Source organism: Phacochoerus africanus, chromosome 3 (genome assembly GCF_016906955.1).
Source record: "Phacochoerus africanus isolate WHEZ1 chromosome 3, ROS_Pafr_v1, whole genome shotgun sequence".
Taxonomy (NCBI): Eukaryota; Metazoa; Chordata; class Mammalia; order Artiodactyla; family Suidae; genus Phacochoerus; species Phacochoerus africanus.
Window position 1 is genome coordinate 32410186 of NC_062546.1, and position 23279 is coordinate 32433464.

Genomic DNA, 23279 nt, shown 5'->3' on the forward strand with positions numbered 1-23279 from the left:
CAGGCCTGGGTTTGAATCCTGCCCTGACCCTTGACCCTTTCAGCTGAATGGCCTCGAGAGGCTGTAACTCCTCTGTGCCTCAGTTTCCTCATCTGGAAAATGGGGTGGGTGATGGTAGCTCCTAGCCCATGGACTGTGGTGAGGGGCCCATGGGTGTGCCTAGGCGTCGCTGGCTCATACTGGAGCCACTGTGAGTGGGGTGGGGCTGGCGGGCAGGTGGAGGGTGCTCTGGGCAGTAACACAAGGGGGTAGGAGGCTGTGGGCCTGTGGGTGGCCAAGGCTGGCCTGGAGGGGAAGGTCCTTGTGCACTGTGGGTGGCAGTGGGGCAGCTGGTGGGGGTGGCAGGGTGACACGACAGGTGATGGATGGGTGGGGTGCACAGAGCATGGCAGGTGCGGCTGCCTTCCCTCCAGGCTCCTGGAGCCCCAGTCAAGTGCCTGAGACCTGCAGCTGGCAGCAGCCCTGCATGATGTGTCATTCTCAGAACCCCCACTCCACCGTCCACACCCACTGCAGGGCGCGGGGCAGGTGGGCCTGCAGGAGATGATTCTCCAACCGCATTTGGACATACTGGAGGCTCTCATTCCCTCTAAGCCAAAGATTCCAGTGCCTGAGATTTACACAAAAGCAAACGCATTTTCATTCTCTCTGCTGCTGTTAAGGAAACACTGATTTTCTTTTTCTGCTATTTTCTGCAGTAATTATAGCTACTGGTTATGGGATGCCTTTGTACATGCCTGGACTTGGCATTTGGTCCTGGCTGGAGTCTGTTAGGCTATAACAGAACACCACTGACTGGAGGCTTACACACAACAGAAGCTTCTCTCTCACTGTTGTGGAGGCTGGAAGTCCAGGGTCAAGTGCCCGCATGGTCTCCTGCTTCTTGGGGGCTCCATGGCATCTCTCTGTCCCATCAGGGGGCTCCAACCTCATGACCTTTACCTCCCAAAGGCCCCCCCCAGTGCATCATCTTTGGGGGTTAGGGTCCCACGCACACTCAGACCACAGGAATCCCTGTGACCCCTTTGGTCCTGTTACTAGGCTGCTCTGTGTCTGGGACAGTCAAGGGCCTGGGTGTATGGGGACCTGGGGGACCCTGTATCTCCATAGAGGGAGACTCTCTGAGTCCAGAACGCTCCTCAGAGTGTGGCAAAGCCTAAGGGAGAATTCTTTTTTTTTTGGTAAGAAATTGAGAAAACACGCAGCTTGAGGGATCCCAACATCTCCGCTAACCTGGTGCCAGCAGTGGTGATTCAGCTCCTGTTTTCTGCGAATGCTCAGTGTGCCCCTTTCTTGACGGTGGCAGCTTGGAAGCTTTGTGTTGATGTGGGCTGCTTCTTCATATTTCACTGCAGCTTCTCTTTGTCCAAGGTCATGGTCATGAAATAAAACAATGTGGGAGGCATTTCGAAATGGGGTTGTGAGCCTGATCGGGTCAGCTGAGTTCCTCCGGCTTCTGTTCTCTTGGCGGCATAAGCAGCAGGGTGAGATCAGACTGAGTGGCAGTCTGCTGGGGGTGGGGGAGTGGGGGGCAGTGTTGGTCTGGGCCTGGCAGCTTCCCCCGATGGGGGAAGGGTCCCTCTTACTGTGTCTGCCTTCTTCTCTTACCACCTCCAACTTCCAGAAACGGGTCATCAAAGGGAACATCACAGTCTAGAGAAGAGTCTGTGAAATTGGGTGTCTGTCAGGTGCTGCATCTGGAATGTGAGGTGGACCCTGCCCTCAGCACTGCTGGTGAGAGATGTGACCATCACAGGCCTTCCACTCATGTTGACATGGTTTCCAGTTCCTTCCCTTATGGGCAGAAGAAAATGCCCAGGACGGTAGCCAGGGGCTGGCTTGTCAGTGAGTGGTCGGCCCACTGCTCTCTGGGGTTGGGGGGATGGGCGGGACATTTCCTGCCAGGGTGACCCTCTCTTGGGCTCCGGTTGCCCTGTGCCACCTGCGCTCTCCTTTCACACTTACCTGCCATTCTCATCCATTTAGCACATACTCGGCGCACACCTTCTCTCAGCTGGGCCCGGGTCTGGATGCCGCAAGGAAGGCAGTGAACAAGCCACATACCCGCCTGAGAAAAGCTCGTATTCAGGGGGTAGATGGGCGATGAATGACAGCATCTCCGAGCTAATGTTTATGAGCGAGCTTGAGAGCCAGAGTCATCAGAGCAAGCAGCACATCTGCTTGCTCAGTGTGTTTCTTAAACACTTGCGCACATACCTATTAACATATGCACACCCACGTGTGCAACACACACCCATGCACGCACGCATACGCACATACACCTGTGCATGAGTGTGCTCGAGTGGCTTATCTTAGGCCTTGCCTTGCTTCCCCTGGGACTGTCCCGTTTTGGACTGAGGTGGCCCAGAGTTGCCTTTCTTCTTTCTGCCCTGAGGTGGATGTCACGTTGGTTACAAATACCTGTCGTTGGTGGATTAGCACTGGACAGGTGTTCTTTTAGCTGAAGCTGAAGAGTTGGCTCCTGAAGGTCTCCTCCCTCCCCCGAGGCCAGGCAGCATTTTGCTGGTGTGTGTGCCTGTCATTTGTCTGTGACCACGTGGAAGGTGAGGCCCTGAGGAGATTATGTCACAGGCAAATGTAGATACCTTATTCAGAACCCTAGTAACAAACTCTTTGCACCGGAAACTAGAACTCTAACTCATTTTGTTGAGACCATTACTCAAAAAGCTGCATGTCACTGTTCCTTGGAAAGATCCCATGGGCAAGGAGGAAGCCAGTGTTTCCTGCAGCGACAGCCCAAAGCACTGGTCATACTGGTTACTGGGTGGCTGCGTTATCTTTTTGATACAGAAACAGTAGCATTTCAGTTTATGAAAGTCTGAGAAGTCAGAAATATCCAAGAACAGCTTTTGAACGATTTTTGAGTACCTGGAGTAACAGGATGGCTTGAATGACACTTAATTTTTCCACTGCTTTGAAGACCTAGGTTTGCTGACCATATTTTCCAGTGATGTATGTCTGGAGGAGATGGCTAATGAAAAGCAAAAGCTTAAAATGAAAAACTCAAGTTAAAAAAAATAATGGGTTAACTGGAAAGATGAGTAGAAATTGAGATAGAATCAAATAGGGACAAACTGGATAGTCTGAAAAGTCCAATTTAAAATTTTTTTCCCCAGGAGCTCCTGTCTTGGCTCAGGGGTAACGAACGCAACTAGGATCCATGAGGATTCAGGTTCAATCCTCGACCTCACTCATTGGGTTAAGGATCTGGCATTGCCATGAGCTGCAGTGTAGAGCATAGACATGGCTTGGATCTAGTGTTACTGTGACTGTGACATAGGCCGGCAGGTGTAGCTCTGATTCGACCCCTAGCCTGTGAACTTCCGCATGCCTCAGGTGCAGCCCTAAAAGAAAAAAAAAAATTAATTCCAAGACTGTGATATGTAAAAGCCCTGGTTAAAGGGTCCTGATCCGTGTGTGGGGATGGCTGATGGGTTAGTGACCTCTTGTTGATTTGGGGCCACCTGTGCCAGGCATTAAAAATTAATGTGTTCTTCATTTACATAGTTAAACATAGAGTTGGAGTCAAGGGTCTGGGCTCCATGCTCTGACCCAGGCAGACGCCGTGGGAATGCTGGTTTCCACTGGGTAACCTGGAGGTTTCTAGAGAGTGGGTGTGGGGTCGCAGTGGGCTGGGCCAGAGAACCTGGGAGAGAAAAGGCTTTGGGGGTGGGGGGTATTCAGGAATTTGAAGGGCTGTCATTGAATGACAAATTAGATTTATCCTGGAGATCTTTAAAGGGCTGAGCTGGGACCGAGGGGTGGAAGTGGAGCAAGTACAAATCTTGGCCGGATTTTTGGGAGACTCTCTACTGAAGTGACAAAGAGGCAGAGCTGTGCGGGTGACTCTCAGCAACGTGATGGTTGAGCAGAGGCTGGAGGCTATGGCCAGGAATGTGGCAGCAAGAGATTTGAACCCCAGGGAGGCTTCAAGGATCTCTCCGACCTTGAGTTTTATGGCCTTGGCAGAGTGGATGGGAAGAGGATGAACACAAGAGATTTACTGGGATCAGATTCTTTATCAGAAACTTTTCTGGCTGCAGCAGTGAAAGCGTGGGACCCATTAGACTCAGTTCCAAGGTGCATGTTGAGGTCCCTCAATCCTTCAGGGACACGGGCTCCTTCAGCTTGGTCTCCAGACCTTCCTGGGGCTGCAAGTCAACTGCCTAGCGCCGACTGCCAGGCAGTTTCTACCCCTGAAGGGAATTCTTTCCCCTTCATGGCCTTGCTCCTCTCCATGGCCAGCCTTCCCAGAAAGCTGCTCCTGGCTGCCCTCAGCAGCTGTACTGCCAAGCCAAGGTGTGAGTGCCCTTCGCAGTCTCCCTGTGCCCTTATTGCCTGGTTGGAGCCAGGTGGCAGGAGGACACGCTCCCTCTCATTTCTTCTGTCATGGTGCCTAGAATGGAATTTTTTAAACATCTTACCAGTTCACCAAAGTGAGTTAGTTGATTTTAGTCATTTTAGAAAACAATTTCAAAGAAAGACACTTGATGGTAAAGATAATTCCACTGAATGTTTTGCACAGCGCTGAGTAGGTGACTCTTCTCATTAACGCTTGTGACAGTTACACCTGGTGGAGGGGCCTGCTGTTTCTCGGGTGATCTCATGGCAGCTGGAAAGGTGGGCTCCTGTGCCTGTGCAGCTGCTGTAGAAAGCTCACCCAGGCCTCTCCGGGCTGTTCCATTCCTTCTTTGACCTCAAAATGCCGCCTTCTGTCGGCAGAAAAAGGACTGGATTTCATCCCCACTGATCTCTGACACACTCAAGCCTCTGTCTCTGCAGACTGCTTAAGGCTTTAGAGCTGGTGGAAATGGCATGTGCGCTGGGTTTAAGTTCCCATTTATAACCACACCTGCCTTGTCTGCGCTATCACAGGTCGTCTTAGTCCTCTCCCTGAATGCAGAAAGTGTGTTTCTGGGCCCTGCTTCTGGGGAGTTTGCAGTTGGGGGCTGTTGGGGTGCTTTTCCTTTCATCACAAGCCCAGATGCAGGGTGGATGGGGTGCCACCAAATGGCGCTTTTGTCCTTCTGCAAGCCTGAAGGAGAAAGGATGGGGTCCTGCCCAAGAGGTGATGTGCTGGCCTGGGCAGGAGCGGCAGCAGAGCGCAGGCTACACTTGTGTCACTGAACCAAACTTGGGTCCGCTTGCCCCTGCACAGCAAAGCCAATCTGCTGACACCAGGCAGTGAGGAAGGAAAGCATTTACTGCAGGGCAAGCGAGGAGTCCAGCGCAGCTGGTGCTCAAAACACCCAAACTCCTCAGTGGGTTTCAGGAAAGCGATTTTAAAGGCCAGGTGAGGGAGGGACCCCCAGGGTAAGTGATCAGCTCGTGCACAGTTCTGATAGGTTGATGGTGAGGTAGCAGGGCCGTGTCACAGGGGTTAACATCAATCTTTGGGTGCCAGTAGTTCAGGGCTACATGCTCATGGTCATCAGGTAGTTAATTTCTTCCACTTGGTGGTGGTGTCAGCATCTGTAAAGCAATTCAAGAATGTGCATTAGATACTATTATCTGGGTACTGGGTAGGATGTGGGAGGGGGGATCTGTCCCAAGAAGGCCCCCCAGGGTCCTGCTTGGTTGTACTAGTGATTGGCTCTCCAATGGTCTTGCCCAAGGGCCATCATCCCTCAGAAAAGGGCTCCTTTCCTGGAGCCCTTGCAAGGCTGCCCCTTTCTGGGCCTTTGAGCATAGAGTGACCTTGAATGCTTCTGGCCAGTGGGTAGAGCCACATGGGCGGGGTGGCCTCATTCTGCCCTTCAGTGCCTACTCTTTCTGTGAAATAACAAATACAGTAAAACAAGTGCAGCAAAAATGGGAACTATTCAGTCATGTGTGAAGCTGAGTTCAATGTGACCACATGGGGAAACTTGCTGGACTTAGCATCCACTTGCTTCGGCCCTCCTGTACTTTTCTTCCTGGCTTCTGATGAGATCAGACGTGTTCAGGGTGGTATGGCCGTAGAGTCTTCCTGGTTTCTGGAGCCGGCTGTCATCCTTTCTGATTGGACTAGGTTGGGTCACGTGCCAACCCCAATCCAATCAGCTTGTTTGCTCAGGGGGGTGCCGCACTCTGATTGGCAGGCTGAGCCTCGTGATACGCCTGGGAGTGAAGGCAGGGGCTGTGGGTGCTGGAGGCCAGGGTGCGAGTGTCCCATGCCTGGCAGAGAACAGGAAGGAAATGGGCCTCTCACTGAAACGCACTCCTTCTCAGGACTCCAACCCACTGTCTTTTAATTAAAACCTCTCACCTGGTGCCAGGACTTACTGAAGCTCAGCTTCTGTTGTCTTGTTGCAGAAGGACTTGAATATGAGGCAGAGTGGCAGGTGAAGGGTGAGTTTTTTAGCACAGGACGCTTGTGAGAGACACAAGTGGGCTGGCAAGGGAGTGCTGCCCCAGAACAAAGAGGGTTCCATTTTATACTCAAAGAAGAAGTGGGGAGGGGATAAGACCACCTTCCTCCTCATTTTGGGATAGCTGTCAAGGTTTATATCATTAGTCCCTCCTTTAACCCTGTATGGACTCCCTGGGAATGCCTCTTTAAATCACATGTATGGTACCTAGAATATACATTACTAAATACTAAATATGGTAATTCATCTCAGTGTGACATCCCCTTTCCCCTATATTCCTGTCTTGGCTACATGCAGAGATGCAGTTTTTTAGGGTTCTGTATCGTATAGACCTCCCCAGGCCAAGCGCAGGCCTTGTACACGTTTTTCCTTGGTAGTGGCCTGAGGAAGTCTGTTTAGTTTCACAATATTCTGGTTGTTGCTTGGTTACTGGATTCTTCTCTCGAGTGGTCATTAGCTTGCAGCAGTCTCCCAAACTCCCTTAAGTTCCTTTTCTATCTTTAGTCTCCTAGTGGGATTTCTAAACTGACTATTTAGTTGTCCAGCTCCACCTCTATCATTACCGCCCAGTCCTGCCCCAGGGCTTTGGGCTGCCTGTTCCCCAAGTGACTATGGATTCGCAGAGTTGGGGGTCCCCTGCCCGGCAGTGCTTGTGCTAACCCAGAGAACTGGGGCCCCTCGGGGCAGACATGTCCGGAAGCCTCGGGGCTCGGATGACCCCAGTTTCTGAGAAGCCCTGCTCTCAGTGGACGCAGGAGAGGAGATTACCTCAGCAGTGTGGCCATGAATCTGTGTCAGCGCCAGCACACAGAGTTAGAACGTAGTCCTCTGAAAAGAGCCTTCCACGGGAGTTCCTGTCAGCAGTAACGAACCCAACTAATATCCATGAGGATGTAGGTTCGATCCCTGGCCTTGCTCATTGAGTTAAGGGTCCTGTGTTGCCGTGAGCTGTGGTGTAGGTTGGCAGCTGCAGCTCCAATTTGACCCCTAGCCTGGGAACTTCCATATGCTGCGGGTGTGGCCCTAAAAAGACCAAAAAAAAAAAAAAAAAGAGACTTCCGTGCAACAAGTTTCAAATGGCGGCTCTGCCCCAGGCTGGCGGGGAGTCCACTGCCTGCAATTAGCAGAGTTATTCCACCCAAATTACTCTGCATTCTGACCTCCCCGCCCCCCTGTGGCCCTCCCTTCCTTGTGCCCAGGGAACTGCTGGAGACCACATGCCGCCTGGCCAACACACTCAAAAGGCATGGAGTCTGCCGAGGGGACCGTGTGGCCATCTACATGCCCGTCTCTCCTATGGCCGTGGCTGCAATGCTGGCCTGCGCCAGGATCGGAGCCGTCCACACCGTCATCTTTGCTGGCTTCAGTGCGGGGTCCTTGGCTGGGAGGATCAATGATGGTGAGCACGCGGGCAGTGGGAGGGATGCAGAAACCTGGGGCCTCTGGCCTTTAGGCTTAGAGTGGCCACCCATTCCTGAAAGTCACCCGTGCAGATGACAGACACTTCCAGGGACACACATGGCTGAAGTCTCCCCATGAGCAGGTAGCCGCCCCATTAGTCTGTCCTACTCCAGGGTCCTGGTCCCCGGCCTGGCCTTTGACCCCTTGTCTTCCTTTTCCCTCCTGCTTTAGGCTGTGTGAGGAGCAGAGAGAGGGAGGCGTGGGAGGGTGGAGAACGGCTCTGGGAGGTGCTGTGGGGGCGGAATCGAAGGCTGAACAGGGTCCACGCCCTAACCCCCCGTAACCTGTGAATGTGTACCTTCCATGGCAGAAGGCCTCTGCAGATGCGATGGGACCTGAAATGGGGAGATGATGCAGGTTGGCCCCGTCTGTCCACCTGAGCCTTTACAGGCAGAGACCTTTCTCCGGTTGATGCAGAAGACGTGAGGCAGAGGGGAGGTCAGAGAGGTTCCGAGGGGGACAAGGACTTGACCTGCCTTTGCTGGCTTTGAGAATGAGGAGGTCGTGCACTGGGGGTATGGGTGGGTCTGAAAGCTCAGAACGACCCCTGAACGACAGTCAGCAAGGAAATGGGGCCCCAGTTGCACAGTCATAGGGAAGGAGTTCTGCCAGCACCCTGACCAGACTCCCCAAGAGCCTCCAGGCCCGAGCCCTGCCCCCACACCTTGATGTTGGCTATAAGACTAAGCAGAGAACCCTGCCAGATTCACCCAGACTATGAGCAAAAAAATGGGTGTTCTGAGTCGCTGAATTTGTGGTAATTGACTGTGGGAGCAATTGAAAACAAATACAGATGCTGAGGCCTGTCAAGAACCAGGGGGTAAAAGGGAGGTTCCCCCCCTCACCCCGCAGCTCCGCCAATGACAGAGCATTGTGCTCGCCCTGCCTGTGGTACAGCTATGTTCTTGCCTCAGATCCGATGCCTGGCCTGGGGACCTCAGAGGGATGTGCCCCCTCCCCTAGCACCTCCTGGGGATGAGCGTGTGGCGCCTGGAGATTCCTGCCTCACGCAGATGGCCCCGGAAGTGAGGCCTGTGTCACAAAGGCCGGGATTCTGGCCCCAAGGATGTGTGGGGCCTGCTCTCCTCTCCAGGGGTCCTGAGCTTCCTCTGTCTCTCATCCCCTCAAGACGGGTCCCGTTCCACCTGCTGGGCCTCCTCCCTTCCTGCCCTGGATAGTTCCTGCTTGGGGACGTGGGCCTGGACTCTCAGGAAGGCTTAGTCCATCTGACTTCATTTCCCCAGGGTGACCGATTGCCAAGGTCTGAGGAGTAGACAGGGTGTGTGGCCGGGGTCTGGCTTGCAGAGCTAATGACTCTGCCCTTAGCACCCCAAGCAGTCAGGGAGAAGAGAGGTTGCGAGTCTCTAAGAACCCTGTCAGACTGCAAAGGTTGGGGAGGTTGGCGCCTCACACAGGTGCCCCAGGAGCTGGCCCTGAGATGAGAGTTCAAGTGCAGGCAGGTCACTGGGGAGGTGGCCCTGGGAAGCGCTGTGGGGAGTGAGGCCGGGAAGCTTCCTCAGTGGGTGCCCAGGGCTCAGACCACAGGGAAACCAGGGAAGGCACTGGGGCCCCTGGTCAGGTGACCCCCAAGGTCAGGCGATTTCCTGGGACTTCTGCCCCCAACCAGCCCTTGGTGCCAACATGGAACAGGTCCACCGGCAGCGTGGCTGTCAGTACAGGAGCTGCATGGTTGTGCCAGGCTCTTCCTTGGGCCACCTCAGCCCTGATCCCTCCGGTCATCCTGGGTTGGGGCTCGGTGGCGGGTGGTCCTGGAGGCCCTCACCCGGGAAGCCCCCAGCAGAGGGGAGGGATCAGAAGTCTGGAAGAGCTGGGGTGACATCTCCAGTTACCCCTCCCAGAACTGGCAAGAGTCTGTGGCTCTGCACTGAGCAGGAAGTTCGTGAAGCAGACAGAACCCTCCCTTTTGGGGTGGCCTCTGCTCAAGGACAGGCTTTCTCAATCACACCCAGCCGTCTGGGCTGTAAAGGTCAGAGTCGGGAGGAGCTGACCGGAAGTGGTTGTGTTTGTCTCGATAGCCAAGTGCAAAGTGCTCATCACCTTCAACCAAGGACTCCGGGGAGGGCGCGTGGTGGAGCTGAAGAGGATCGTGGACGAAGCCATGAAGCTCTGCCCCAGCATCCAGCATGTCCTGGTAGCTCACAGGACAGACAACAAGGTTCCCATGGGGAACCTGGACATCCCCCTCGAGCAGGTGGGTTCACCTCCCTGTGTGTAGTTGAGAAGCGGTTGTTATGGGATTAACTGAGTCTTGTCTGTGGTTCTCAGCCTGGTCCCCCAGCCATGCCTGGGGCTCCCCTGTGGTGTCTCATGGGCTTTCAGCCTGGTTGGGAAGATGGGATGCAGAGTCCCCAAACCTAGTGAAACACTCACCGCAGAGGCAGCGATTGGCCCCATCCTCTTACCGGGAACAGACCTGGGGGCGGGGGGGGACTAGAGACAGCAGCGGGAGTGGGATGGAGGGGAGGCCGGGTGGAGGGGGGGGAATGGTTCTGGACTGGCGTCTGTCTTCTCCCTCCCAGGAGATGGCCAAGGAGGAGCCCGTGTGTGCCCCGGAGAGCATGGGCAGCGAGGACACGCTCTTCCTGCTGTACACCTCGGGGAGCACCGGGAAGCCCAAGGGACTCGTCCACACCCAGGCAGGCTACCTGCTCTATGCCGCCCTGACACACCGGGTAAGGCCGCCCCTTGGGGCTTGAGCTCCCACTAGTGTCCACTTGTGTGTGCAGGGCAGGGCCTCGAATCCTGGCATAGTGCATTGGGGGTGGGTGGGAGGCACCCTTTCTGTCCTCCTGTGAAGGGCCTTGGTCCTGGCCCGCATCTGCCGAGGGTCTTTAGCCATGTCATGCGTGTGCCGAGTCCCCCAGCCACCTGCCTGGCGTGCTGGAGCCCAGGCTCTGGCCTCCCCGGCCCTTCCCCCACACAATTTTGTATGTTACTATTATTTGTTAAAATGCTTTCTTCCACTTAAGAGACTTTTTTTGGCTGATTATAAAAGAAAGTAGAACATTTTCCTGGGTTCCTAAAAGTGCTGTGACCTCTAGGCTTGCTTCATTGAGGCCACATTTTGAAAGGAAGAGTTTTGAGATGATATGCTTTTATGAGGAGACTTAAATTTAGTGCATGGAAATTGCATTACAGGGGATTATCCTTTAAGGATTACAAAGCAAATGATCTGGCACGGTTTTTATTCCAGTGAATGCACTTAAAAATCAGCACTCGTTTAAATGCGGGGGCAGAGAGTTCCCGTTGTGGCTCCACAGGTTACAAACCCGACTAATATCCATGAGGATGTGGGTTCGATCCCTGACCTTTCTTATTGGTGTCCAGCATTGCTGTGGCTGTGGTATAGGCTGGCAGCTGCAGCTCCGATTCGACCCCTAGCCTGGGAACTTCTATATGTTGCAGGTATGGCCCTAAAAATAAAAAATGAAATTGTTAAAAAAATAAATGTGGGTGGTCAGTTAACATGCATCCCCGGTGTTCTTGGGGAGTGGCTGACATGTCCCAGTGACTCTCTCTGGCCAAAGGCAGAACTCGGCCCAGCTGGTGCCAGCAGCGGGGAGCTACCTGGCCAGGTGATCAGGAATTTCAAACCCATCCAAGCAGGGCTGGGGGCCGAGAACGCCCACAGTCTGGCCAGGGTTCAGGGCCAGGGTCCACTCAGTCGCTGTGGTGGGGGTGGGGGTGGGAGGTGCTGACTGGATGGGCTCCAGTCACCTGGAGGCGGACCCCACAGATGAGCGCAGGAGGACAGATGAGGAGTGGGTGCTGGAAGCAGACACGTAGCCTGAGAGTGGCGGCCGCTCAAGAACAGTGCTGAGGGTGTGGACGTGAGGCAGAGGGACAGATGTGGTACAGAAGCAGGCCCAGCCTGACCCAAGTCCATGTTAAGGCAGTTGTCTCTGTCTGCTGGGTGACTGTGAGCAAGTCACAGGTCTGTTCTCATTTGAAAACACCTCTTTGTGGTTGTATTGCAAAGACTGACACATCCTGTAAGTCAAAACATTTGGAAAATGTAACTACTGAGACCTAACACCAGAAAAGCCAGAGTGTGGGTCAAATTGTTTCTGTCAGTTTATAGCAAAATTAGCATTCAGGAAGCTGTAACATGGTGAATGACTCTTCAGCTTTTGTTTTCCAGTGTTACCAGGACACTGTTTACATGAGCAAAAGAAGTGGGAATATAGGGACGGGGCCATCTTGTGAGTGTCTCTTTAATATAGGGAGATTTTTTGTTTTGTTTTGTCTTTTTAGGGCCACACCCTCGGCATATGGAGGTTCTCAGGCTAGGGATTGAATCCGAGCTGTAACTGCCAACCACAGCCACAGCCATGCCAGACCCAAGCCACATCTGTGACCTACACCACAGCTCACGGCAACGCTGGATCCTTAACCCACTGAGCAAGGCCGGGGATTGAACCTGCATCCTCATGGATACTACTTGGGTTTGTTACTGCTGAGACACAACAGGAACTCCCCAGTGAGGGTTTTTGAAGCATCAGGAATGGAAACTTTCAGCCTTCTGTGCATGAGTGTGTGTGTGCACATGTCGTGTGTGTCTGTGAGCCTGCCCGAGCTGAAGCTATTTGGACTGCTGGTTTCTTTGGGTTTTCGGGGTGTGCAGGTGGGTAAAGGCGCCCTTTGGAGCGTGGCTGGCCCCAGGTACCTGTTCTCTTCCCAGGAACATCAGGGAGAGAGCGCACCTGCCCCTGGAGAGACAGCTGTGTGGGTTCATGTTGTATAAAAATCCCGGCGGTTCCCAAACGCTGCGGCGTCTTGTGTTACCCGTGTGGTGGAGGTGCAGTCGTCCTGGAAAGTCTCCTCCTCCCCCTTGGGTGGAGACTCCACAGGGCCTGGCTGACCTGAGACCACTGTGCTGTCTGGAAACTCCTGGAGAAACTCAGCAGGAGAGTGGGCCACTGGCCCAGGGATTGCAGAATAGAACACAGATACAGAAGGCCACCAAAATCAAATGTGTGGTTTATGAATTATTGGCAGGAAAACCCACTTTAGTCAAAAAACGGGATGTCACCGGCCTCACACAGAACCCACTTCGTGGCCTGTGTGACCACAGCCTGCGCCCTGTCCCACGTCCTGACTTTGACGGTGCCCCTGCCCTGTTTTTCTTGCTCTGTCACTTAAATGTGCACCCTGAGACCCTGTAGCTTACTCCTGCCCGCTGACAGTTTTTGGCAAGGCTTTTAAGCCATGTCCAACCTGTGGGCTCTCCGCCATCCCTTCCATCTCCTTGTACATTGTCAGCTGCAGCGCCTGGCTGTGTGGCCCTCTGTTCTCAGTGTATCCTGCAAACGGGCAGGCGGACCCAGAATCGGCAGGAATAGGAGACTCCTGTGTCTCTCCTCTGAGACTCTCAGAAGCTGCACGTCTTAATATTTTTGGCTTTTGTTTTATGTGGTTTTTAAAGAATTAAAACAATTAGTGCATAACTTAATGCAGAAAGGTGCTCTTCTTTTAGACAAGACTCAACTAGATGGAGTTTCATTGAGGGCACACGTGTGGCCACCACCTGTGTAGGGATGTGGACGTCTCAGCTCCCTGAAGGCCCTCATGCCCCCCACCCCCACTCCATCCTGGGATGAGCACCTTGCAGATAGGCTTGGCCTGGGCTCACACAGTGTACCCTCCGGGTCTGGCTCCCCTTGCCATCATCTGCAGGTATCTGGTGCTGCTGTTACCGGTAATCCCACCTTCTCTAATGTGGTTGCCAGGCCCTCCCTCCTCCTGTTCTCGGTGGCCATGGGAGCGGCTGGGCCTCCGTGACAGAACACCCCCTGTGATGTGGGGCCTCTGACAGCCTCTCCTCCTGTTTCTGCAGCTAGTGTTTGACTACCGGCCAGGAGACATCTTTGGCTGCATGGCCGACATCGGCTGGATCACGGGACACAGCTATGTGGTGTATGGGCCCCTCTGCAATGGAGCGACCAGCGTCCTTTTTGAGAGCACCCCAGTTTATCCTGATGCTGGTAAGGCCTGTGGGGGGTGCAGAGAGGGTGTGCTGGGCATGGCGGTGGGTTCCTGTGGCACAGCTGCCGGGCTGTGCAGTGACATCACATGAGCAATGGACGCCTCTGCAAGGCCACCCATCTAGTGTCCTCACCTCTGTGGCCACCTTCCTCAAAGCCCAGGCCAGTGGCCCGCCTCCTGGGTCCCCAGCCAAGGGCTCTCTGCTGCCTGCGCCTTCAGGCCACTTGGGTAGAGTGTGGTGTGTGGCCTGGAGCCACTGCCATAAAGTGAGGTCACCTGGCATCTTCCTCGCGTGCTTGTTGTTCCAACATGACTGAATGTTGGCAGCTCTGCTGAGGCTTTCGCCCAAGTGGTCCACAGTGCAGGCAGTTCCATGTCTGTAACCTTTGTCACCTCCCTTTGGTTCTCTTCAGCCTCCCTCGGGGGCCAGAGCTCCTGGGAGCACATGCAGAGGCATGGCTAGGGATCGAGAGCCTGTCTCAGGTGACCCCAGCCTCCCACGTCAGAGCGATAGCACGAGTTGGGGGTGGTGGGAAATGGGGTGTGTGTGTCCTGGGCAGTTGCCTTGCTCCAGGGGAAGCATTGGTCACCACTGGAGACCATTTAAATGCAGCCGAATGCTAGTTCTGCATTAGGGCTGCTTCATGGGAACATCCCTTTGACACGATTCCTCACTGTGTCATGTGGGTCAGCACATGGGGTGTCAGCACATGGCTCAGTGCCCTGGACCAGGCAGAGCCTCCAGCACCCACGTGGGCTGTGCTGGGAGATGGCCGCCACAGGCAGCCCTGCCCATCACAGTGACGGATGCCACAGGTGTTTGCATGTGTTCAGTGCACAGTAATGGGGGCTGATTCTGTGTGAGGTTGTTGGAGGTGCCGTGTGGCAGGTCTCACATTGATTGGAACATGGCTTCTCGTAGGTCGGTACTGGGAAACAGTGCAGAGGTTGAAGATCAACCAGTTCTATGGTGCCCCGACGGCCTTCCGGCTGCTACTCAAATACAGTGACTCCTGGGTGAAGAAGTACGACCGCTCCTCCCTGCGGACCCTGGGCTCAGGTGAGCGATGCACGAGAGTGTGTGTGCCGTCAGAGCCAGGGCAGACTTCTTGAAGGCTGTGTCTGTGCTGTGTTCACACTATACAGCTGCAGCCAGGAGAAAGCAGATGTCCCGCCTGGAAGCCCCTCCCTGGAGCCCACAGCTGCACAGGGTCTGGGGCTCAGTGTTGTCACCTTTTCTGTGCTCCTTCTTCATTATGAAAACACCAGCCTGGGAAGGTCAGGCCCGAGCCCTTTCCCTAGCGGCTGCAGGGGTTTCACCCCTGCTGTTCCCAGCTCTGTCATCAGTGCCACTCTGCCCTTGGGTGCTGTTCACACTGTGCCTGTTTCCAGGAGGGAGTTGCGAGATAAAGGTTATCTGCACTGGTAATTTTGATAGATGTCATCAAGTCACATGAAAGCCTTTCTGAAAGGTGACCTGGGTTACCTTGACTTGAGATGCTCCTGGGAGGTGGAAGGTTCCAGGCTTGTTCTCTGGCAGAGCAATGGGTGGCTAAGGAAGCAGGATGTAGATGACAAGAGGTACCCAGAATACTCTGCTGCTGGGGGAGTGGGGCTCCAGTGGTCCTTGCTCCACATGGGCTGGGACCAGGCCACACCAGGGAGCCTCACAGGCCGGCAGGGCTCTGTGTTGCTCGCGGGCACCCCTGCCGCATAATCAGCACCAACAGTAGAGCCCTGCGGGGGTTTCCTGGGTCCCAGGTCCTGTCAAGGAGAATAATCAGTAACCATCTATAGCAAGAAGAGAAGAAAGTTTTATCCGAGCCAAGCTGAGGACTATGGTTCTGAGGAACTGCTCCAGGGAAGCAGGGTTTTCAACAGTTTTATGTCTTATCAGGACAGAGAACATCAAACAAGCAGGGATACATTCCTTCAAGGCATCAAAAAAGACAGACCCAGCAGGCCAGGACAGCCTCGGCGCCTGGGAAGGGAGTCTTATCATCACAGGAGGACCAGCATTGATGTTCCGGGAAGGGAGGCGCTGCCTCTCTTCAAACACATTCTTTTTTTTTTTTTTTAAGGGCCGCAACAGCGGTATATGGAGGTTCCCAGGCTAGGAGTCGAATTGGAGCTATAGCTGCCGGCCTACACCACAGCCACAGCAACGCTGGATCCTTAACCCATTGATCAAGGCCAGGGATGGAGCCCTCATCCTCATGGACGCTAGTCAGGTTTGTTAACCATTGAGCCATGACGGGAACTCCTCAAACACATTCTTTACTTCTGGTCAATGTGGCCCTTTCTTTAGTTATTGAAGCAGATGTCCAGTATGTGTTTGACTGACTCCATACAGGCCATTCTAGTTCACGTGACATCTCAGTTAAACAGTGTGTGAGCCAGGATGACTCTGTCAGGGGCAGTGAACCATGCTGGCACCAGGCCCTCAAGCCTGGGCCAGTGCTGGTCCCCAACAGCAGCCACACAGCTGACCCGACCCGGGGCCACTGGGTCACTCTGCACAGCACCGCGAGGCTCTGCACGCTCACTTCACCCAGTTCTGCTGTCAGCAGAACCCAGGTCTCCCAGGACTGTTATCCAGGGTTTTTACTTCTTTGTGAAATTTTAACCTTCAATCTCACAAGTGCACACAGATGGATTCTTGCTGGCAAAAGAAAGAACTGGAATGTGGCCTTGCAGGCTGGCGTCCCCATGGGTGCTCCTGGCACAGACACAGCTCTTTTCCGAAATGTTTGCTTTAAGGGGAGTGAGATCACGTTGTGCTATGAGCTGTGCTGTTGATATAACAGCGGTGCAGCTTCCCAAGTGGCTCTACCTTGTTGTGGAGCTCAAGATCCATGTAGCCAGATATCCTCAGCCCCCAGGGCTCGGCGTGCCCCGCAGAAGCCCCCCAGGCCCCATGACCTTGCTCAACGTGGATTGAGGTGCCTGTTCTTGGCTGCCGTGGACTTGCGCTCCTGCAGCATGTGCTGCCCTTGCTTGGCTTTGACCCCAGCTGCTCGCTTCCACGCTGTGTGGGGTCCCACTCTGCGAATGTGCCAAGATTCCCTGTCCACTGTGCTCCGTGGACAGTTTTTAGCTTTCGGCCGCGGGAACATCCTTGTCCATGTCCACTACTGGAGGGTGGGTTTCCGGGAGCCACACTCTCCAGGGGCAGGAGAATGTGTCGGCCCTAGTGGGCTCTGCCACCAGCCCTCGTCTCCTCCGCAGTCTTGCCAGCTTCTGGATTTCTGACCCTCTGATGGCGAAAATATATCTCATTGTAATTTGTGTTCTTCGGTGGCTATAAACGTGATGGTCTCACTGCTTTTTCCAGTCTCCTTTTGTGTCTTCCAGGAAAATTCCAGAGCTTGTTTCCTTTGTTAGATCTGCTCTTTTCAGTTTTAGCCTTGAGGTCTTATAACGCCTCTCTCCTGTGGTTTCAGTGGGAGAGCCAATCAACCACGAGGCCTGGGAGTGGCTGCATCAGGTGGTGGGGGACGGCCGGTGCACGCTGGTGGACACCTGGTGGCAGACAGGTGAGCAGATCCCCGAGGCCTGGGAGACGGGCAAGGCTTCAGGCGCCTGGGCCCCGCACACGTGGTGAAAGCCGGGTGTCGGGGAGAGGAAGCTCGGGGGAGCGGCTGCTGCCCTGAGGCTGAGACGTGGGTGTGACAGTGTCCTCTCTTTAAGGTGGGGGCGCTGCCCACAGCCCTGGGTAGGGGCGGAGGGAGCAACACAGCCCCGCAGGTGCCCAGGCCTGGCCGGGAGCAGGTGCTCACGCAGGTCCACCTCCTCAGAAGGCCACCTTCTGAACCAGGTACAGCCCAGCGGGGCGGCCCTGCTGTGTACAGCACCTTGAGTCTAAATGTCAGTTAGTGGGTAAGGAGCTTTTCCTGCGCCTTTTTGTTTCGATTTGTCCCCTGGCTTCTGGAGTATCTGACTTATCAGGATTTGGGAGGCAAGAGACCACCGCTGATGTGATAAACTTGGCTGAGGTCTTGTCCTTCTCAAAGCCAGAAAATGAGGGAAGGTGGGATGTCCCCAGTGGTGCAGTCCTGGTGCAGTCCTGACGCTCCCCGGACAGTCTCGGGGACAGTCTCTGAGGGTGAAGCCTCCAGGGAGGCTGAGGGAGTGCTGAGCCAGAGAAACACATGGGGACAGAATTCCTGGGCGTTCTCCTCCTTGTTTGGTTTGGCGGGGTGGCCTGGCCCAGAAGCACTTCTTTCCCTGGCACAGGATGGAGAGGCGATAGCCGCCTGCTCTGGGGGCATGGCTTCCGGGGCCCAACGTTGCTCCAAGCTCCACTGTCACTTCCTCAGTGGAGGGAACCAGCACCCAAGCCTGGTTCCTCCTCAGACAAAGGTCCTTTAGTCACTGGGGGCAGGTTCCTGGCCTCAGACAGGCAGTTCCACCCTCCCACTCTGGGGGGCACCTGTGCAGTCTGGATGAAGGAGTCCCTGGCTCCTGGCCCCTGGCCCACCCACGTTTCTTCTGCAGAAACGGGTGGCATCTGCATCTCTCCACGGCCCTCGGAGGAGGGGGCGAACATCCTGCCCTGCATGGCGATGAGGCCCCTGTTTGGCATTGTCCCTGTTCTCATGGACGAGAAGGTGAGCCTCCCCTGTTACCCGACATGCCCTGTTCTGCTGCCCCCTCCCTGCAGCCCCCTCCCCAACACGGCACCCACTGCAGGGTGTCCTTCTCCTGCCCTGCTCCTTCCCGTCACCCCCACTGTCTCCTGGCTCTGTAGGGGAAGGTCCTGGAAGGTGGAGATGTGTCCGGGGCTCTGTGCCTGTCCCAGGCCTGGCCAGGCATGGCCCGGACCATCTACGGAGACCACCAGCGGTTCATAGACGCCTACTTCAAGGCCTTCCCAGGTGAGCCTTTCCTGCCACTGCTGGACACCGTTTCAGGGTCTCAGGATCAGGTCCCAGGTCCCCATAGGGCCGCAAGTGAACCCCCCCTCCCTCCCTTCCCGGTGAGCCGGGAGCGGGCCCAGCTCGGCGACCTCCTTGGTGGAGCTGGATATGCTGTGGGCTCCGGTCCTCTCCAGGCCTCCCTTTTGATGCTTTCCTGGCTTGTGTTATGTCGTCGGGTGGGAATTCATGTACACATTTGCTGTGGGAACCCATGCTTTTTGGTTGCAAGCATGTCAGTGCTGCCAGCTTTTGGGGAGGCTCGAGTTTCCAAGACTTGTGGGCCCCCCTACCCCCTGCCATCTGGCAGCCCCTCTGCTCACAGCAGCCACGCAGTGCCTTGGCGGTGTCTTCCAGTTTGGGAGCGCTTCCCCCTGTAGGGCGGGGTCTCTGGTGGAAGGCGCGAGGTGGCGCTGAGTCCCCCTGTGGCACAGGTTACTACTTCACTGGGGACGGGGCGTACCGAACCGAAGAGGGCTACTATCAGATAACAGGGCGGATGGACGATGTCATCAACATCAGTGGCCACCGGCTGGGGACAGCAGAGATTGAGGATGCCATGGTGAGCTTGGCAGACCACTTGCCCGCACCTCTGTGGGGTCCCCGCTGGCTGGGCCGAGTTGGCGTTTCAACTCCATGCTCTGCCTCTGTTGTGCACAGGCCGATCATCCCGCGGTGCCGGAGACTGCCGTCATCGGCTACCCCCATGACATCAAGGGAGAAGGTGCATGTCCTCGAAGACTCTCCCAGTGGCCAGGCTCCGTGGAGAGAAGAAGATCGGAGGGGGGCAGGGTTTCTCGTGGGTCAGGCTCCCGGTTCACATGTCCTCTCAAGGGGGGATTGGGGAAGGCCCCACTCTGCCAGCCTGCAAGGACCCCCCCTCCCCAGCCACTGTGGCCTCTGTGGCCCTGCTGAGCTCAGGGAGCTCCCTCCTGTTCCCGGGACTTCTGGAGGTCCTGTCAGGGATGGCGTGTACCAGGTGCCCCTCGCTGCCCACATGTCCTGGCACATGCTGCGCCACAGCACCCAGTGCTTGGAAGCGACCTGACTTCCCTGAGACTTTGGAGGAGCCTGACCTTCGGGTCCTCCTGCACGGCCAGGGGGAGCACAGCGAGTGATCGATCTGGTCCTTACGGGAGACACGCCTGGTTCCAAGGTCCTCTGGCAGGGCCACCTGGGTGTAGTAATGCCAGACATGTGGCAGCCATCCAGCCTGACCTGACCTTGCCTGGCCTGCTGTGACCCAGACACTTTGACCCTTTGCTCCCCTGCTGGGCAGACTGACCTCTGCTGCCTGGCTGAGGCCTGGGAATTCTCCCTCCTGCTGTCAGGACACCCGGTGTCAGAGTGTGTCCCAGTGTTCCTGCTTCTCAGCTACGTCTGTGTGCCAGTCTTCCATTATTTATTTGCCTGTCTCCAAGCCAACATTTATTTAAGTGCTTAAAAAAGTATTTTCGGTCACCAGAGGGAGGATGTGCCCATGAAGCTGCTGCCTTGTTAACAGGCCGGAATGGGGGCTGTTGGGTCAAGGGGCGAGATGGGGGTTGGTCCTTGCTTGTGTGTCTCCGGGGCCGCAGGCCACGTCACGCTCCCACCAGCAGCCCTTCCCTATATTCTCAGCGGCTCTGGTATTGCCCGCCAGGCTTTGGGAGAGAATTTGTATGTCGAGTATGGTGATGTGCATTTTCCTGATTTCTAACAAATTTGAGCATTTGTCCATTTGCAAAACATGAACAGCAGTACAAGCTGTTGGTATGTATTTGTCCCCATGACATCTGTTTGCCCTCGATCGGATGGGGGAGCCCCTGGGTCTCATGTGACTAGGACCCAGACCTGAGAGGGACCAAAGTCCTGCCCTGTGGTGCTGGAGGGGCCTGGCTAGAAGGGGCAGACAGACCAGTGGGGGGTCGACTGCGATGGGGTGTGTCCAGGATCGGACAGGTCCAGGATCATTAGGGAGGCTGCACGTGTGTGGAGCTGGGTCGGAGAGGGGGACAGGGCAGGTCAGTGGGGAACAGGAGGACTCTCCACAGGGGTGCTAGGACAGGGACTGCTCATGGGGAGAGAACGGAACTCGGTGTGTATGTGACTGCGTGTGGGTCAAGGAGAATCATGCTGGATGCCTGTGGAGGCCACTTCTATAGTCTCGGGAGGGCTGAAAACTACCCCTAGTGTTTATGCTACAGTGTTGGTTGACCAGTGTGGCCCAGTGGAACTGCCTTCTGCCACAGAGCCACTCTTCACCTGGGCTGCCCTGTGTCAGCCTCTGGCTCCATGTGGCTACTGTGACCAGGGAGCTGCATTTCCCACTTATGGGGCTTATGATTAAGCGGCCATGTGGCTGTGCCCGCCATGCTGGACACCTGCCCAGAGGCGAGAGTCAGTCTCCTACAGCCCACGTGGTGCAGGTGCAGTCTCAACTCCAGGGTCCCACACATGTGCTGCTCACTTCTACTGTGAGTGAAGACAGTAAAGCACCCTCAGGGCTGCAGCTAAAGGCACCTGTGGCCACACAGGTTGATTGAAACCCCTGGGATTCAGGGTGATTTGCGTGCAGCCTTCTGCCTTGGGAGATGGCTTGTGGCCGGACACCCCCAAACCTTTGTTCTCCCTCCAGCTGCGTTTGCCTTTATCGTGTTGAAAGATGGCACAGGGGACGTGGATGTGGTGGTGAAAGAGCTCCGGTCGGTGGTGGCTGACAAGATTGCCAAGTATGCGGTGCCCGACCAGGTTCTGGTGAGTGGATGCACCCCAGGGGCCGCTGTGTCTCTGCTGTCCAGTCTCCTGCTTCCTGCCCTCAATGGGGCGGTGGCTAGAGCCAGGTGCTGCAGAGAACTGCGAGTGTAAACACGGGCCTGGGTGGGGTTGGCGCTCCTCAGCCTGTGTGGTTTCGGGAGGAACCGGGCTGCCTTTTCAGCCCCACTGGCTTTTCCCTTTTCTGTTAATGCCGGGCCACAGCTTTCCTCACCTGGGAGCCGCACCTCTGAGACAGGGGTCCAGCTTGACCTGTGCCTGGTGACCAGAAGTCCCTGTGGGTGAACTGGACTCTTTCAAAGACAAGGCCCCCTGCTGTGCTTCTTAACATATTGGGTTGATGTTGGATGCCTGCAATTGGAAAATGTTAAATGCCAAATTTCAAACACCCAGCAAGACATTTTCCTCTTAGGCAGCTCTTGCTTCTGGTGTTAGAAAAAGTGGGGTGGCCACCGGGCAGCTGGTGCATGGGAGTCCCCATGGGGCGGGAGGATGTCCTCCCCTGGGTAGAGCCCCGCTTTTCTCAGCACGGCCGGCTTGTCTCTGGACGCGGCAGGGAGTCGGGAGGGCCCACCGCTCTAACGCTGCGCCTCCTTTGCCAGGTGGTGAAACGTCTGCCAAAAACTAGGTCTGGAAAAGTCATGCGGCGGCTCCTGAGGAAGATTGTCACTGGCGAAGCTCAGGACCTGGGGGACACCACCACCCTGGAGGACCCCAGCGTTATCTCGGAGATACTCAGTGCCTACCAGGAGTACAAGGACAAGGGAGGGGCTTTGTGACGATGCTGCCCAGGCCCCCACCAGCCCCAAATGGCTTGTTCTTGCCATCCCTACAGAACCTGCGCTGCCCTCATGCAAAGACGTGAGGTCCCGCCCACCCTCCACTTGTGAACCCACGACAGGTCCTCAGACAGGGAGAGCTTCCTCCCTCTTGCCCTGAATCTGCCACCTGGTGCAAAGTCACTGTCACCTCCATTCTCATGTCCTTTCCTGACAACACAGGTGACTGGGAACAAGAAGCGGGCATGCTTTTTCCAATATTTCTAGAAATGAAAGGCAAAAATTTTATTTTTATACTTTTATATTTTAGAAGAAAAATGGTGTAGACACACAGGTGCAATGTGTGGATTTATTTGTACACACTCTTTATAAGTTATGACAAGTTCCTTTTTTGCCTCTACCTGTGGGGAGATGTGGAGGGTCGGAGGGTCTGTTCTGGGTATTGTTTGGCATATTTGAAATCCGAATTGGAAATGTTTGTACTGCTGTCTGAACTCAGCTATCTTGAAACCTTTCATGCCTGCAGCACCTGTTTTGGGTGTGTGTTTCTACTTCTCCTGGTTTCTGTAATGAACCCTAACTCCTAAAAGCAGCTGCGTTGTGGCACAGTGGAAATGAATCCGACTAGGATCCATGAGGATGTGGGTTCAATCCCTGTCCTTGCTTAGTGGGTCAGGAATCTGGCGTCGCCATGGGCTGTGGTGTAGGTTGCAGATGCGGCTTGGATCTCACCTTGCTGCGGCTGCGGCTTAGGCCAGCAGCTGTAGCTCAGATTTGACCCCTAGTCTGGGAACCTCCATATGCCATAGGTGTGGCTGTAAAGAGACAAAAATCAATCAATAAATAAAAGCAGCTGATGGGGAGGGCTCACCTTTCAGTCCTGAAGCGGCTCTGTTCGCAGATGGTTTCTGGGCTGTGGCCTGCATAGACTCCTCCCTCACCGCCTTGGACATTCAGTAGGTGGTCGGGCGCTCCACACATGGGGCAGTTCA

At 55.2% G+C, this 23279-nt stretch overlaps 1 protein-coding gene across 2 annotated transcripts in view; it reads left to right on the forward strand.

The window, feature by feature from the left end:
• The window catches only part of ACSS1 (acyl-CoA synthetase short chain family member 1), a 38554-nt gene extending 15675 nt beyond the window's left edge, over nt 1–22879 (forward strand). Inside the window, exons 3-14 of one of the 2 annotated variants that reach the window (XM_047771566.1) lie at nt 7571–7770; nt 9869–10044; nt 10373–10525; nt 13690–13837; nt 14761–14898; nt 17282–17374; nt 18336–18448; nt 18589–18715; nt 19189–19316; nt 19415–19478; nt 21372–21490; nt 22111–22879. In XM_047771566.1, coding sequence (XP_047627522.1) covers nt 7571–7770; nt 9869–10044; nt 10373–10525; nt 13690–13837; nt 14761–14898; nt 17282–17374; nt 18336–18448; nt 18589–18715; nt 19189–19316; nt 19415–19478; nt 21372–21490; nt 22111–22287 — 1636 coding nt within the window. In that variant the 3' untranslated portion in view covers nt 22288–22879. The remainder of the gene's footprint in view (nt 1–7570; nt 7771–9868; nt 10045–10372; nt 10526–13689; nt 13838–14760; nt 14899–17281; nt 17375–18335; nt 18449–18588; nt 18716–19188; nt 19317–19414; nt 19479–21371; nt 21491–22110) is intronic. The other variant, XM_047771567.1, reaches the window with a different exon arrangement.
• The last annotated feature ends 400 nt before the right edge of the window (nt 22880–23279 follow it).